The 17,402-nt window shown below is 62.9% G+C and overlaps 1 protein-coding gene across 1 annotated transcript in view; it reads right to left on the reverse strand.

Annotated features, from left to right (window-relative positions):
- LOC128950505 (ryanodine receptor 1-like) overlaps positions 1-17,402 on the reverse strand; it is a gene marked incomplete at both ends in the record, with an annotated part of 102,835 nt that overhangs the window by 16,566 nt on the left and 68,867 nt on the right. The window contains 14 exon segments of the mRNA XM_054295375.1: positions 1,987-2,066; positions 3,208-3,307; positions 4,168-4,248; positions 5,181-5,232; positions 6,470-6,576; positions 7,942-8,038; positions 8,716-8,828; positions 9,077-9,211; positions 11,761-11,820; positions 12,718-12,888; positions 14,271-14,285; positions 15,185-15,277; positions 15,374-15,461; positions 16,882-17,122. Of these exon segments, the coding sequence (XP_054151350.1) occupies positions 1,987-2,066; positions 3,208-3,307; positions 4,168-4,248; positions 5,181-5,232; positions 6,470-6,576; positions 7,942-8,038; positions 8,716-8,828; positions 9,077-9,211; positions 11,761-11,820; positions 12,718-12,888; positions 14,271-14,285; positions 15,185-15,277; positions 15,374-15,461; positions 16,882-17,122 (1,433 nt within the window).

A 17,402-nucleotide genomic window follows, 5' to 3' on the forward strand; every position in this document is an offset into this window, starting at 1 on the left:
TACACAGGGACACTGGGGACAGGTGGGGACATTGGGGACACTGGGGGATACACAGGGACACTGGGGACAGGTGGGGACATTGGGGACACTGGGGGATACACAGGGACACTGGGGACAGGTGGGGACACCAGGGGATACACAGGGACACTGGGGACAGGTGGGGACATTGGGGACACTGGGGGATACACAGGGACACTGGGGACACTGGGGGACACCGGGGGATACACAGGGACACTGGGGACAGGTGGGGACATTGGGGACACTGGGGGATACACAGGGACACTGGGGACAGGTGGGGACACCAGGGGATACACAGGGACACTGGGGACATGGAGAGGACATGGGGGACACTGGGGACACTGGGGACACCGGGGGGGACACTGGGGGACACTGGGGACACTGGGGACACTGGGGGACACTGGGGGACACTGGGGACACTGGGGACAGCGGGGACATTGGGGACACTGGGGGATACACAGGGGACACTGGGGACACTGGGGACACTGGGGACACTGGGGGACACCGGGGGATACACAGGGACACTGGGGACATTGGGGACAGGTGGGGACAGGTGGGGACAGGTGGGGACAGCTGGGGACACGGGTGGAGACACAGGGGACACTGGGGACAGAAGGAGGGACACAGGGACACAGGGGACAGGTGGGGACAGCAGGGGACATTGGGGACACAGAGTGACACAGGTGACGCAGGAGGGGACATTGGGGACAGCTGGGGACACACAGGTGACACAGGGGACATTGGGGACACACAGGTGACAGGTGGGGACACACAGGTGACACAGGGGACATTGGGGACACATGGAGTGACACAGGTGACGCAGGAGGGGACATTGGGGACAGCTGGGGACACACAGGTGACACAAAAGGGGACACTGGGGACAGGTGGGGACACACAGGTGACACGGGAGGGGACACTGGGGACAGGTGGGGACACACAGGTGACACAGGGGACATTGGGGACACACAGGTGACAGGTGGGGACACACAGGTGACAGCTGGGGACACACAGGTGACACAGGAGGGGACATTGGGGACAGCAGGGGACACACAGGTGACACGGGAGGGGACACTGGGGACAGGTGGGGACACACAGGTGACAGGTGGGGACACACAGGTGACAGAGGAGGGGACACTGGGGACAGGTGGGGACACACAGGTGACACGGGAGGGGACACTGGGGACCCGGGGGTGGCACACAGGTGACAGAGGAGGGGACACAGGTGACAGGGGGGGACACTGGGGACCCGGGGGTGGCACACAGGTGACAGGTGGGGACACACAGGTGACAGGTGGGGACACTGGGTACCCGGGGGTGGCACACAGGTGACAGAGGAGGGGACACAGGTGACAGGGGGGGACACTGGGGACCCGGGGGTGGCACACAGGTGACAGGTGGGGACACACAGGTGACAGGTGGGGACACACAGGTGACAGGGGGGGACACTGGGGACCCGGGGGTGGCACACAGGTGACAGGTGGGGACACACAGGTGACAGGGGGGGACACACAGGTGACAGGTGGGGACACACAGGTGACAGGGGGGGACACTGGGGACCCGGGGGTGGCACACAGGTGACAGAGGAGGGGACACTGGGGACCCGGGGGTGGCACACAGGTGACAGGGGGGGACACACAGGTGACAGGTGGGGACACACAGGTGACAGGTGGGGACACTGGGGACCCGGAGGTGGCACACAGGTGACAGAGGAGGGGACACTGGGGACCCGGGGGTGGCACACAGGTGACAGGTGGGGACACACAGGTGACAGGTGGGGACACACAGGTGACAGGGGGGGACACACAGGTGACAGGTGGGGACACTGGGGACAGGTGGGGACACACAGGTGACAGGGGGGGACACACAGGTGACAGGTGGGGACACTGGGGACAGGTGGGGACACACAGGTGACAGGTGGGGACACACAGGTGACAGGGGGGGACACACAGGTGACAGGTGGGGACACACCTGCTGCACGTCGGCGTTGCCCCCGTTGAGGATGGAGATGCCCAACTTGAGCGTGGAGGAGACCATGGCCCCCCGCTCACCTGGGGACAGCACGGGGCACCCAAAGGTCACCGCGGGGTCACCAAAAGGTCACCGCGGGGTCACCAAAAGGTCACCGCGGGGTCAGCACAGGGTCACCAAAGGGGTCACTCAGTGGTCACCAAAGGGGTCACTCAGTGGTCACTATTGGTCACTCGTAGTCACTCAGTGATCACTCCGTGGTCACTCACAGTCACTCATGGTCAGTGGTCACTCAGGGTCACTCGTGGTCACTCACTGGTCAGTGGTCACTCGTGGTCACTCAGTGGTCACTCAGGGTCACTCAGTGGTCACTCACAGTCACGGTCACTCACTGGTCACTCATGGTCACTCACTGGTCAGTGGTCACTCAGTGGTCACTCAGTGGTCACTCACAGTCACGGTCACTCATTGGTTACTCAGTGGTCACTCATGGTCACTCACTGGTCAGTGGTCACTCAGTGGTCACCCACAGTCATGGTCACTCATGGTCACTCACTGGTCAGTGGTCACTCAGTGGTCACTCAGTGGTCACTCACAGTCACGGTCACTCATTGGTTACTCAGTGGTCACTCGTGGTCACTCATTGGTTACTCATTGGTCACTCAGTGGTCACTCAGTGGTCACTCGTGGTCACTCAGGGTCACTCATTGGTCACTCAGTGGTCACCCACAGTCATGGTCACTCATGGTCACTCACTGGTCAGTGGTCACTCAGTGGTCACTCAGTGGTCACTCACAGTCACGGTCACTCATTGGTTACTCAGTGGTCACTCGTGGTCACTCAGGGTCACTCAGTGGTCACTCAGTGGTCACCCACAGTCACGGTCGCTCATGGTCACTCACTGGTCAGTGGTCACTCAGTGGTCACTCAGTGGTCACCCACAGTCACGGTTGCTCATTGGTTACTCAGTGGTCACTCAGGGTCACTCAGTGGTCACTCAGTGGTCACTCAGTGGTCACCCACAGTCATGATCACTCATGGTCACTCAGGGTCACTCATTGGTCACTCAGTGGTCACCCACAGTCACGGTCACTCATGGTCACTCAGGGGTCAGTGGTCACTCAGGGTCACTCAGTGGTCACTCAGTGGTCACCCACAGTCACGGTCGCTCATGGTCACTCAGGGGTCAGTGGTCACTCAGGGTCACTGGCGGTCACTCACCCTTGCAGGCGCTGATCATCTGCAGCACCATCTCGGCCGCCCCCCGCGTGTGCAGCCGGGCCTGCTGCGACAGCAGCTTCTGCTTCTCCATCTCCTTCTCCTGGGGGTCACAGGGGGGTCACAGGGGTCACAGAGGGGTCACAGGGGTCAGGAGGGGTCACAGGGATTGTGGGGTCACAGGGATTTGGGGGGTCATGGGGGTCACAGGGGGTCACAGCAGCTTCTGCTTCTCCATCTCCTTCTCCTGGGGGTCACAGGGGGGTCACAGGGGTCACAGAGGGGTCACAGGGGTCAGGAGGGGTCACAGGGGTCAGGAGGGGTCACAGGGATTGTGGGGTCACAGGGGACATTGGGGGTCACAGCAGCTTCTGCTTCTCCATCTCCTTCTCCTGGGGGTCACAGGGGGGTCACAGGGGTCACAGAGGGGTCACAGGGGTCAGGAGGGGTCACAGGGATTTGGGGGGTCATGGGGGTCACAGGGGGTCACAGCAGCTTCTGCTTCTCCATCTCCTTCTCCTGGGGGTCACAGGGGACACTGGGGTCATTGGGGACACTGAGAGGGTCACAGGGGTCAGGAGGGGTCACAGGGATTGTGGGGTCACAGGGATTTGGGGGGTCATGGGGGTCACAGGGGTCAGGAGGGGTCACAGGGATTGTGGGGTCACAGGGATTTGGGGGGTCATGGGGGTCACAGGGGTCAGGGGGTCACAGCAGCTTCTGCTTCTCCTTCTCCTGGGGGCATTGGGGACATTGGGGACATCACAGGGGTCAGGGGGGGTCAAGGGGACATTTGGGGGGTCATGGGGGTCACAGGGGACATTGGGGGTCACAGCAGCTTCTGCTTCTCCATCTCCTTCTCCTGGGGACACTGGGGACATCACAGGGGTCAGGAGGGGTCACAGGGGTCAGGGGGGGTCACAGGGGGGGGTCAGGGGGTTTTTGGGGTCCCCCCCTCCCCACCTCAAAGGAATCCTCGGCTTCTTCCTCTTCCTTCTCCTCTTCCTCCTTCTCCTCCTCCTCCCCCTCCTCGATGTGGCAGCTCTGGGGGAATTGGGGACGGGGGGGGGGATCCCCAAATTAGGAACCCTCACCCCAAAACCAACCTGGGGGGGCCCAAAATCCCTGGGAACCCCCCAAAACCCCCCCATCCCTGAACACCCACCCCCCCCCCCCCCCCAAAATCCCTTGGGTCCCCTTGTTTTTAGGATGCCCCAGTTTTGGGGTGCCCCGGTTTTGGAGTACCTCCCTTTTTGGGGTGTCCAGTTTTTGGGATGCCCCAGTTTTGGGATCCCCCCAATTTAGAGGTCCCCTCCTTTTTGGGGTACCCCCTCTTTTTGGGGTGCCCCATTTTTAGGGTGCCCTGGTTTTGGAGTCCCCCCGTTTTTGGGGTGCCCCGGTTTTGGGATGCCCCATTTTTGGGATGCAGCGGTTTTGGGGTGCCCCAGGTTTTGTGGTCCCCCCGTTTTTGGGGTGCCACGTTTTTGGGACGCCCCAGTTTTGGGTTGCCCAGGTTTTGGGGTCTCCTCAATTTTGGGATCCCCCCAATTTAGAGGTCCCCTCCTTTTTGGGGTACCCCCTCTTTTTGGGGTGCCCCATTTTTAGGGTGCCCTGGTTTTGGAGTGCCCCTGGTTTTGGAGTCCCCCCGTTTTTGGGGTGCCACGTTTTTGGGATGCCCCATTTTTGGGATGCAGCGGTTTTGGGGTGCCCCAGGTTTTGTGGTCCCCCCGTTTTTGGGGTGCCACGTTTTTGGGACGCCCCAGTTTTGGGTTGCCCAGGTTTTGGGGTCTCCTCAATTTTGGGATCCCCCCAGTTTAGAGGTCCCCTCATTTTTGGAGTCCTCCAGTTTAAGGGTCCCCTCGTTTTTGTTGTGTCGCAGTTTTGGAGTGCCGCATTTTTAGGGTGCCCCATTTTTGGGGTGCCCCATTTTTTGGGGTTCCCAGGTTTTGGGGTGTCCCCGTTTTTGGGGTGCCCACCTTGGCCATGATGCCGGCGTAGGCCATGTACAGGTGATCCTGCTCCAGGTGGCTGCGGGGGTAAGGGGGACACGGGTTGGGGACAGGGGGGACACCCTGGACCCCCCAAAAAGGGGACCCAGGTGACCCCAAGGTTTGAGCTCCCCCCACCCAAACTGGGGTTTGGGGTCTCAGTGGGGTTTGGGGTGCCCAGGGTGGGATTTGGGTTCCCCCAGTGGGGTTTGGGGTGCCCAGGGTGGGATTTGGGGTTCTCCTCTGTGGGATTTGGGGTGCCCACAGTGGGATTTGGGGTCTCACCCAATGGGATTTGGGATGCCCATGGTGGATTTGGGGTGTCCCTATGGGGTTTTGGGGTTCTTGCAGGGATTTGGGGTCCCTGTGGGATTTTGGGGTCCCCAGTGTGATTTGGGGTCCTCTCAGGGATTTGAGGTCTCCGAGGGATTTGGGGTCCCCCCAGATTTTTGGGGTCCCCTCAGGGATTTGGGGTCCCCAGTGAGATTTAGGGTCCTCAGTGTGATTCAGGGTCCCCATTGGGTTTTAGGATCCCTTCAGGATTTGGGGTCCCCCCTCAGGATTTGGGGTCCCCGGTGTGATTTGGGGTCCCCAGTGTGATTTGGGGTCCCCATCGGGATTTGGTGTCCCCACAGGGATTTGGGGTCCTCTGCAGGATTTGGGGTCTCTGAGGGATTTGGGGTCCCCTGCAGGATTTGGGGTCCCCAGTGTGATTTGGGGTCCCCACCGGGATTTGGTGTCCCCACAGGGATTTGGGGTCCCCTGCAGGATTTGGGGTCCCCTGCAGGATTTGGGGTCTCCTCTGTGGCGTTTTGGGGTCCCCAGTGTGATCTGGGGCCCCCAATGGGATTTAGGGTCCCCCTGGGGATTTGAGATCCCTGCGGGATTTGGTGTCCCCACAAGGATTTGGGGTCCCCATTGGGGTTTGGGGTCCCCTCAGGATTTGGGGTCCTTGGTGTGATTTGGGATCCCTGCAGGAATCTGGGGTCCCCTCTCAGGGATTTGGGGTCCCCACGGGATTTGGGATCTCTGCAGGATTTGGGGTCTCCTCTGTGGGGTTTTGGGGTCCCCAGCGTGCTTTGGTGTCCCCTCGAGTTTTGGGGTCCCCTGGGGTTTTGGGGTCCCCCCGTTGGGATTTGGGGTCTCCGTGGGATTTCGGGTCTCCTCAGGGTTTTGGTGTCCCCACAGAGATTTGGTGTCCCCTCAGGGTTTTGGGGTCCCCAGTGTGATTCGGGGTCCCCCGGGGTTTTGGGGTCCCCCCTGGGATTCGGGGTCACCTCTGCTCGGTGAGGGCGGTGCGGCTGAAGTGCAGGATCAGCTGGTGCAGCGGGTCCGGCCGCGCCTCCGCCTCTTCCTCCTCCTCCTCCTCCTCCCGCCCCGACTTCTGCGCCCACAAACCCCAAACCCCGTCAGGGGGGGCTCGGGGTGTCCCCAAACCATCCTGGGGTGTCCCCAGACCCCAAAGGTGTCCCCAAATTCCCAAAGGTGTCCCCAAATTCCCAATGGACATCCCCAAACCCCAAAGGTGTCCCCAAACCCCGTCAGGGGGGGCTCGGGGTGTCCCCAGACCATCCTGGGGTGTCCCCAAACCCTGTCAGGGGGGGGCTCGGGGTGTCCCCAGACCCCAAAGGTGTCCCCAAATTCCCAATGGACGTCCCCAAACCCCAAAGGTGTCCCCAAACCCCAAAGGTGTCCCCAAACCCTGTCAGGGGGGGCTCGGGGTGTCCCCAAACCATCCTGGGGTGTCCCCAAACCCCCCAGGGGTGTCCCCAAACCCCAAAGGTGTCCCCAAATTCCCAATGGACGTCCCCAAACCCCAGGTCAGAGGGGTCTCAGGGTGTCCCCAAACCCCAACGGATGTCCCCAAACCCCCAGGAATGTCCCCAAACCCCCCGGGGATGTCCCCAGACCCCAATGGATGTCCCCAAACCCCAGGTCAGAGGGGTCTCAGAGTGTCCCCAAACCCCAATGGATGTCCCCAAACCCTTGGGGGTATCCCCAAACCCTGGGTCAGGGGGATGTCAGGATGTCCCCAGACCCCCTGGGAATCCCTCCAGGAATGTCCCCAAACCCCCTGGGAATGTCCCCAAATCCCCGGGGATGTCCCCAAACCCCCCGGGAATGTCCCCAAACCCCTGAGGATGTCCCCAAACCCTAAATGGACGTCCCCAAGCCCCGGGGATGTCCCCAAGCCCCAGGGATGTCCCCAAGCCCCAATGGATGTCCCCAAACCCCTCGGGGATGTCCCCAAGCCCCGGGGATGTCCCCAAACCCTAAATGGACGTCCCCAAGCCCCGGGGATGTCCCCAAGCCCCAGGGATGTCCCCAAGCCCCAATGGATGTCCCCAAACCCCCCGGGAATGTCCCCAAACCCCTGAGGATGTCCCCAAACCCTAAATGGACGTCCCCAAGCCCCGGGGATGTCCCCAAGCCCCAGGGATGTCCCCAAACCCCAATGGATGTCCCCAAACCCCTCGGGGATGTCCCCAAGCCCCAGGGATGTCCCCAAACCCCAATGGATGTCCCCAAGCCCCGGGGATGTCCCCAAACCCCAGGGATGTCCCCAAACCCCAATGGATGTCCCCAAACCCCTCGGGGATGTCCCCAAGCCCCCCAGGGATGTCCCCAAACCCTAAATGGATGTCCCCAAGCCCCGGGGATGTCCCCAAGCCCCAGGGATGTCCCCAAATCCCGGGGATGTCCCCAAGCCCCGGGGATGTCCCCAAGCCCCAGGGATGTCCCCTCTCACCGAGAGGTCGTCGATCATTCGGTCCTCGAAGGGCGGCCGCTCCCGGGCCAGCCACGAGAGCCGGTAGGACTCGAGGAACATGTTACAGGCACGGTGCCTGGGGACACCACTGTCACCTGTGTGCCAGCCTGGCACTGCCACCCGTGCCAGCCTGGCACCACCTGGCACCACCTGTGCCAGCCTGGCACCACCTGTGCCTGTCTGTGCCAACCTAGCACCACCCATGCCCCGCAGGACTCGAGGAACATGTTACAGGCACGGTGCCTGGGGACACCACTGTCACCTGTGTGCCAGCCTGGCACCACCTGTGCCCACCTGTGCCTGCCTGTGCCAGCCTGGCACCACCAGTGCCCCGCAGGACTCAAGGAACATGTTACAGGCACGGTGCCTGGGGACACCACTGTCACCTGTGTGCCAGCCTGGCACTGCCACCCGTGCCAGCCTGGCACCACCCGTGCCCGGTAGGACTCGAGGAACATGTTACAGGCACGGTGCCTGGGGACACCACTGTCACCTGTGTGCCAGCCTGGCACCACCTGTGCCCACCTGTGCCCACCTGGGGGCCCACCCATCCCCACCTGGAGGGTGCCAGGTGTCACCCAGGGGGTCCCAGCTGGCACCCAGGCGTCACCCAGGGGGTTACAGGTATCATCCCGTGAGTCCCAGGTGTCACCCAGGGGCTCCCAGTTGGCACCCAGGAGATGCCACGTGCCCCCAGTGCCCCCCCAGTGCCCCCCAGTGCCCCCCAGTGCCCGCAGTGCGCGCAGTGCCCACCTGGGCAGGTTGTACAGGGGCGTCATGCGGAAGCAGGCGACGACGGCGCGGCGGCGCTGCTTGGACAGGAGCTTGTGCCACACGGCCTTCTTGGACTTGTAGGGGTGCTCTGTCTGTGGGGGGGTCACCGGGGTCACCCCCAAACCCCCTGGGCACCCCTGAACCCCCCTGAGCACTCCTGGGACAGCCTGAGCACCCCTGGGATCCCCCAGAGCACCCAAAGGGCACAGAGCACCCCAAGCTTGTGCCACACGGCCACCTTGGGCTTGTAGGGGTGCTCTGTCTGTGGGGGGGTCACCGGGGTCACCTGGGCACCCCCAGAGCCCCCTGGGCACCCCCAAACCCCCCCAAGCCCCCAGACCTGCTCGAGGTGGTAGAGCACGGCCGACACCTCCTGCACCCGGCGCACGACCTGCTCGGGGCTGTCGGGGTCCTCGTCCCGCCCGGCCTGGCGCACCAGGGCCATCTGCCAGCGAGCCGAGCCCGTGTTCTCCACCTGGGGACATTGGGGACATTGGGGACATCAGCACCAGGGCCATCTGCCAGCGAGCCGAGCCCGTGTTCTCCACCTGGGGACATTGGGGACATCATTGGGGACATCAGCACCAGGGCCATCTGCCAGCGAGCCGAGCCCGTGTTCTCCACCTGGGGACATTGGGGACATCATTGGGGACATCAGCACCAGGGCCATCTGCCAGCGAGCTGAGCCCGTGTTCTCCACCTGGGGACATTGGGGACATTGGGGACATCAGCACCAGGGCCATCTGCCAGCGAGCCGAGCCCGTGTTCTCCACCTGGGGACATTGGGGACATTGGGGACATCAGCACCAGGGCCATCTGCCAGCGAGCTGAGCCCGTGTTCTCCACCTGGGGACATTGGGGACATTGGGGACATCAGCACCAGGGCCATCTGCCAGCGAGCTGAGCCCGTGTTCTCCACCTGGGGACATTGGGGACATCATTGGGGACATCAGCACCAGGGCCATCTGCCAGCGAGCTGAACCTGTGTTCTCCACCTGGGGACATTGGGGACATTGGGGACATCAGCACCAGGGCCATCTGCCAGCGAGCTGAGCCCGTGTTCTCCACCTGGGGACATTGGGGACATTGGGGACATCAGCACCAGGGCCATCTGCCAGCGAGCTGAACCCGTGTTCTCCACCTGGGGACATTGGGGACATTGACATTGGGGACATCAGCACCAGGGCCATCTGCCAGCGAGCCGAACCCGTGTTCTCCACCTGGGGACATTGGGGACATTGGGGACATCAGCACCAGGGCCATCTGCCAGCGAGCTGAGCCCGTGTTCTCCACCTGGGGACATTGGGGACAGCACTGGGGACATCAGCACCAGGGCCATCTGCCAGCGAGCCGAGCCCGTGTTCTCCACCTGGGGACATTGGGGACATTGGGGACATCAGCACCAGGGCCATCTGCCAGCGAGCCGAGCCCGTGTTCTCCACCTGGGGACATTGGGGACATTGGGGACATCAGCACCAGGGCCATCTGCCAGCGAGCCGAACCTGTGTTCTCCACCTGGGGACATTGGGGACATTGGGGACATCAGCACCAGGGCCATCTGCCAGCGAGCTGAACCTGTGTTCTCCACCTGGGGACATTGGGGACATTGGGGACATCAGCACCAGGGCCATCTGCCAGCGAGCTGAGCCCGTGTTCTCCACCTGGGGACATTGGGGACATTGGGGACATCAGCACCAGGGCCATCTGCCAGCGAGCCGAGCCCGTGTTCTCCATCTGGGGACATTGGGGACATCATTGGGGACATCAGCACCAGGGCCATCTGCCAGCGAGCCGAGCCCGTGTTCTCCACCTGGGGACATTGGGGACATTGGGGACATCAGCACCAGGGCCATCTGCCAGCGAGCTGAACCCGTGTTCTCCACCTGGGGACATTGGGGACATTGGGGACATTGGGGACATCAGCACCAGGGCCATCTGCCAGCGAGCCGAACCCGTGTTCTCCACCTGGGGACATTGGGGACATTGGGGACATCAGCACCAGGGCCATCTGCCAGCGAGCCGAGCCCGTGTTCTCCACCTGGGGACATTGGGGACATTGGGGACATCAGCACCAGGGCCATCTGCCAGCGAGCCGAACCTGTGTTCTCCACCTGGGGACATTGGGGACATTGGGGACATCAGCACCAGGGCCATCTGCCAGCGAGCTGAGCCCGTGTTCTCCACCTGGGGACATTGGGGACATTGGGGACATCAGCACCAGGGCCATCTGCCAGCGAGCTGAACCTGTGTTCTCCACCTGGGGACATTGGGGACATTGGGGACATCAGCACCAGGGCCATCTGCCAGCGAGCTGAGCCCGTGTTCTCCACCTGGGGACATTGGGGACAGCACTGGGGACATCAGCACCAGGGCCATCTGCCAGCGAGCCGAGCCCGTGTTCTCCACCTGGGGACATTGGGGACATTGGGGACATCAGCACCAGGGCCATCTGCCAGCGAGCTGAGCCCGTGTTCTCCACCTGGGGACATTGGGGACATCATTGGGGACATCAGCACCAGGGCCATCTGCCAGCGAGCCGAGCCCGTGTTCTCCACCTGGGGACATTGGGGACATTGGGGACATCAGCACCAGGGCCATCTGCCAGCGAGCTGAGCCCGTGTTCTCCACCTGGGGACATTGGGGACATTGGGGACATCAGCACCAGGGCCATCTGCCAGCGTGCTGAACCTGTGTTCTCCACCTGGGGACATTGGGGACATTGGGGACATCAGCACCAGGGCCATCTGCCAGCGAGCTGAGCCCGTGTTCTCCACCTGGGGACATTGGGGACAGCACTGGGGACATTGGGGACATTGGGAAAATGGGCACAAGGGGCTCCTGGGGACACAGTGACACAGGGGACACAGTGACACAGGGTGGGGACACAGTGACATTGCAGACAAGGTGACACAGGGGACACAGTGACACAGAGGACTAGGTGACACAGTAACACAGGGGACACAGGTGACACAGGAGACACAGGTGACACAGTGACACAGGTGACACGGGGCCGTGCCAGCTCACCTTGTCCTGCAGGTGCAGGTTGTTGTGCAGGAACTCCCGAACCTCCTCGTCCGTGTCCTTCTGCAGGTGGGGGACACAGGGGACAATCAGCAAGGGTCCCCAAACCCTTGGAGGTGTCCCCAAACCCATGGGAGTGTCCCCAAACCCATGGGAGTGTCCCCAAACCCTTGGGGGGTGTCCCCAAAGCCATGGAGGTGTCCCCAAACCTTTAGGAGTGTCCCCAAACCCTTGGGGGGTGTCCCCAAACCCTTGGAGGTGTCCCCAAACCCTTGGAGGTGTCCCCAGGTGTCCCTGGGCACCCATCAGGGCACAGTGGCCACCCTTGACCAGCACTATGTCCCCAACCAACCCAGGGCTTTGTCCCTAAATCCAGGGGACATTTGGAGGTTCCAGGGGGGGTTCCCACGTGTCCCCAGGTGTGCCCAGGTGTCCCGGGCACCCATGAGGGCGTAGTGGCCCTTGGCCAGCACCATGTCCCAAATCCCAGGGGACATTTGGGGTTCCCAGGTGTCCCCAGGTGTCCCTGGGCACCCACCAGGATGCAGTAGCCCTTGGCCAGCGCCATGTCCCCAACCCCAGGGATTTGTCTGGGTTTGTCCCTAAACCCAGGGGACATTTGGGGGTCCCAGGTGTCCCCAGGTGTGCCCAGGTGTGCCCAGGTGTGCCCAGGCGGGCACCCACCAGGGCGTAGCGGCCCTTGGCCAGCGCCATGTCCCAAATCCCACTGTCCCAGGGGGGATCCCACGGGGGTTTCTGGGGGGTCCCAGGTGTGCCCAGGTGTGCCCAGGTGTGCCCAGGTGTGCCCAGGCGGGCACCCACCAGGGCGTAGCGGCCCTTGGCCAGCGCCATGTCCCAAATCCCACTGTCCCAGGGGGGATCCCACGGGGGTTTCGGAGGGGTCCCAGGTGTGCCCAGGTGTGCCCAGGTGTGCCCAGGTGTGCCCAGGCGGGCACCCACCAGGGCGTAGCGGCCCTTGGCCAGCGCGATCAGCTCCTGGTCGGCAGGTGAGCACATGTTGAGGCCGATGGGCAGCATCTTCTTGAGCGTGGCCACGATGAGCGAGGTGTGCACCGAGTACCTGTCCCCGCGGCGGCGCTTCTTGGAGCGCTCCTGCTCCGAGCCACCTCCCTGAGGGGACAGGGACAGTGTGGGGACAGGGACCCCATAACCAGTGTCAGCTCCTGCTCAGAGCCACCTCCCTGAGGGGACAGGATGGGGACAGGATGGTGACACAGGGTCAGCAGGGACCCCATAACCAGTGTCAGCTCCTGCTCAGAGCCACCTCCCTGAGGGGACACCATGGGGACAGGATGGTGACACAGGGTCAGCAGGGACCCCATAACCAGTGTCAGCTCCTGCTCAGAGCCACCTCCCTGAGGGGACACCATGGGGACAGGATGGTGACACAGGGTCAGCAGGGACCCCATAACCAGTGTCAGCTCCTGCTCCGAGCCACCTCCCTGAGGGGACAGGATGGGGACAGGATGGTGACACAGGGTCAGCAGGGACCCCATAACCAGTGTCAGCTCCTGCTCAGAGCCACCTCCCTGAGGGGACACCATGGGGACAGGATGGTGACACAGGGTCAGCAGGGACCCCATAACCAGTGTCAGCTCCTGCTCAGAGCCACCTCCCTGAGGGGACACCATGGGGACAGGATGGTGACACAGGGTCAGCAGGGACCCCATAACCAGTGTCAGCTCCTGCTCAGAGCCACCTCCCTGAGGGGACACCATGGGGACAGGATGGTGACACAGGGTCAGCAGGGACCCCATAACCAGTGTCAGCTCCTGCTCAGAGCCACCACCCTGAGGGGACAGGGACAGCGTGGGGACAGGGACAGGGACCCCGTAACCAGTGTCAGCTCCTGCTCAGAGCCACCTCCCTGAGGGGACAGGATGGGGACACCATGGGGACAGGGATGGGGACAAAGACACAGTGTCAGCTCCTGCTCAGAGCCACCTCCCTGAGGGGACAGGATGGGGACACCATGGGGACAGGGATGGGGACAAAGACACAGTGTCAGCTCCTGCTCAGAGCCACTCCCTTGGGATGGGGACAGGGACAGGGACACGGGGTCAGCAGGGACCCCAGGAGTACAAGACAAGGGGCTCCCAGCCAATGTCACCCCACAGAGGGGTCCTGGGGGGTCCCAGCTGTGGTGACCCCACAGAACAGGACCCTGCAGGAGTTTTGGGGGTCCCAAGCATGGTGGCCCCACAGAACAGGAGTTTTGGGGTCCCAGTTGTGGTGACCCCAGATGTTGTGACCCTGCAGGAGTTTTGGGGGTCCCAGCTGTGGTGACCCCACAGGACAGGAGTTTTGGGGGTCCCAAGCCTGGTGACCCCACAGGACAGGAGTTTTGGGGGTCCCAAGCCTGGTGACCCCCCAGAACAGGAGTTTTGGGGGTCCCAGATGTTGTGGCCCCACAGGACAGGAGTTTTGGGGGTCCCAGCTGTGGTGATCCCACCGAGGGCTCCTGTGTGCCCCCCCAGCCCCTCCCCGCTAACCTGTCCATCTCCAGACTGGGAGCAGCACCCGCAGCCGAGGGGAGAGAAGAGAGAGAGTCAGGGACAGTGGGACACCGTTAGGGACAGGGGGACAGTGCTGGGGACAGGGGGACACCGTTAGGGACAGGGGGACATCAGTGGGACACCGTTAGGGACAGCGGGACAGTGCTGGGGACAGTGGGACACCGTTAGGGACAGGGGGACGGTGCTGGGGACAGTGGGACACCGTTAGGGACATGGGGACACCGTTAGGGACATGGGGACAGCATTGGGGACATTGCTGGGGACACTGGGACACCGTTAGGGACATGGGGACAGTGTTGGGGACACTGGACAGCACTGGGGACATCGTTGGGGACATCACTGGGGACGTGGGACAGAATTAGGGACACTGGGATGAGGATCTGGGGTGGGAATGGGGCTGGGGGGCAGCAGGTGGGGACTTTGGGGGTTGGGTGGGGTGGAAACACCTGGGGGTGGGCAGGTTTGGGGTCCTGGGTGGGATTTGGGGGTACCAGGGTGGGGTTTGGGCCAAGATTTGGGGTCCTGGGTGGGATTTGGGGTGAATTACGGGTTCCAGGTGGATTTTGGGGTAAATCAGGGCTTTGAGGTTGGGTTTTGGGGTGAATTAAGGGTTTGAGGTGGGATTTGGGGGTGAATTAGGGATTTGAGGTGGGATTTGGGGAGAATTAGGACTCTAAGGCAGGATTTGGGGTGAATTATGGGTTCCAAGTGGGATTTTGGGGCAAATTAAAGGTTTGAGGTGGGATTTTGGGGCGAATTATGGGCTCCAGGTGAGTTTGGGATGGTTCCAGGGCTCTGGGGGGGGTTGGATGGGATGGAGCCCAGGTGGGGCCAGGTGGGCAGGGGGTCCTGGGGGGGTCAGGGGCAGTTTGGGGTCCCCCCCAGCCCACCTTGGCCATCTTGCTCTTGCTGTCGGCCGTCAGGAAGGACATGTTGTTGATCTCGTTCTGCACCACAAAGTTCTGCTCCTCACGCTTGAAGTTCTGGGGTGGGGGGACACGGACAAGGGGTCAGGACCCCCAAAAGGTCACCTGGGACCCCCCAAAGGTCACCTTGGACCCCTCTGGACCCCCACTCACGTGAGACTTGGACCAGTAGATGAAGACCTCGCCCACCATGCGGAACAGCTCCTCGGCGTCCTCGTTGGGCTCCGTCAGCCACTTGGCCCTGAGGGGACACCGGGGGACACTGGGAGGTCACCGGGGGTCACAGGGACGTCACCAGGGGGTCACCACCCCCATGGACACCATGGCCGATGGCCACCATTAATGAGTCCCTATGGCCACTGTGGTTGGGTTTCCAAGGCCACCATGGCTGGGGTCACCACGGTTGGGTTTCCAAAGCCGCCATGGTTGGGGTCACCACAGCCGTGTCCCCAAGGCCACCATGGTTGGGGTCACCACAGCCGTGTCCCCAAGGCCACCATGGCTGGCTCACCCTGGGCATGTCCCCAGCCCCCGGCAGTGTCCCCAAACCCCTGGCACTGTCCCCAGTCCCCTGTGACCCTGTCCCCATCCCATCCTCACCGGCTGTTGTCCACGTAGCGGATGAGCAGGGGGTAGAGCAGCCCCATAGCCATGTCCCCAATGTCCTGGCAGTGTCCCCAGCCCCATGGCACTGTCCCCAGCCCCCTGTGACCCTGTCCCCAGCCCCTGCGTCCCCTGCCCTCACCGGCTGTTGTCCACGTAGCGGATGAGCAGCGGGTAGAGCAGCCCCTCATGGCACTGTCCCCAGCCCCATGGCAGTGTCCCCAGCCCCCTGTGACACTGTCCCCATCCCCTGCTCACCGGCTGTTGTCCACATAGCGGATGAGCAGCGGGTAGAGCAGTGTCCCATGGCCATAATTCCAAGCCCCTGGCACTGTCCCCAGCCCCCTGTGACACTGTCCCCAGCCCCCTGGCACTGTCCCCAGCCCCATGGCACTGTCCCCAGCCCCATGGCAGTGTCCCCAGCCCCATGGCACTGTCCCCATCCCCTCCTCACCGGCTGTTGTCCACGTAGCGGATGAGCAGCGGGTAGAGCAGTGTCCCATGGCCATGATCCCAAGCCCATGGCAGTGTCCCCAGCCCCATGGCAGTGTCCCCAGCCCCATGGCAGTGTCCCCAGCCCCCTGTGACACTGTCCCCATCCCCTCCTCACCGGCTGTTGTCCACATAGCGGATGAGCAGCGGGTAGAGCAGCCCCTCATGGCACTGTCCCCAGTCCCCTGGCACTGTCCCCAGCCCCATGGCAGTGTCCCCAGCCCCCTGTGACACTGTCCCCATCCCCTGCTCACCGGCTGTTGTCCACATAGCGGATGAGCAGCGGGTAGAGCAGTGTCCCATGGCCATAATTCCAAGCCCCTGGCACTGTCCCCAGCCCCCTGTGACACTGTCCCCAGCCCCCTGGCACTGTCCCCAGCCCCATGACACTGTCCCCAGCCCCATGGCAGTGTCCCCAGCCCCCTGTGGCACTGTCCCCATCCCCTCCTCACCGGCTGTTGTCCACATAGCGGATGAGCAGCGGGTAGAGCAGTGTTCCATGGCCATGATCCCAAGCCCATGGCACTGTTCCCATCCCCATGGCACTGTCCCCATCCCCTGCTCACCGGCTGTTGTCCACGTAGCGGATGAGCAGCGGGTAGAGCGCGTAGAGGTCGCGGCAGAGCACCGAGAACTCGTCGCGGATCAGCAGCTCGGCGTCCTCGGCCTCGGCCTTGCCCTCGAGCCGCAGCTGCTCCTCCTCGGCCACCACCTTCCCCGCGCGCTTGCGCAGCCGCCCCAGCGTGGGGATGAAATGGGAGCGCAGCAGCTCCGGCCGCGCCTTGCTCACGATGGGCTGGGCGAAAACTGCGGGTAAACATGGGGTAAACATGGTCACTGTGAGCCCCGGGGCCACCAAAATACCCCTGGGACCACCCCAGGGCCACCAGAACATCCCTGGGACCACCCTGGGGCAGCTCCAGCTGCACCTTGCTCACGATGGGCTGGGCGAAAACTGCGGGTAAACGTGGCTACTGTGAGCCCCAGGGCCACCAAAATACCCCTGGGACCACCCTAGAGCCACCAAAAGACCCCTGGGACCACCAAAACACCGCCAGGCCAGCTCCATCCGCACCTTGCTCACGAT

Source organism: Melozone crissalis, unplaced genomic scaffold (genome assembly GCF_028551555.1).
Source record: "Melozone crissalis strain CALT ecotype California unplaced genomic scaffold, PUWL_Pcris_2 ptg000669l_1, whole genome shotgun sequence".
NCBI classification, from domain to species: Eukaryota; Metazoa; Chordata; class Aves; order Passeriformes; family Passerellidae; genus Melozone; species Melozone crissalis.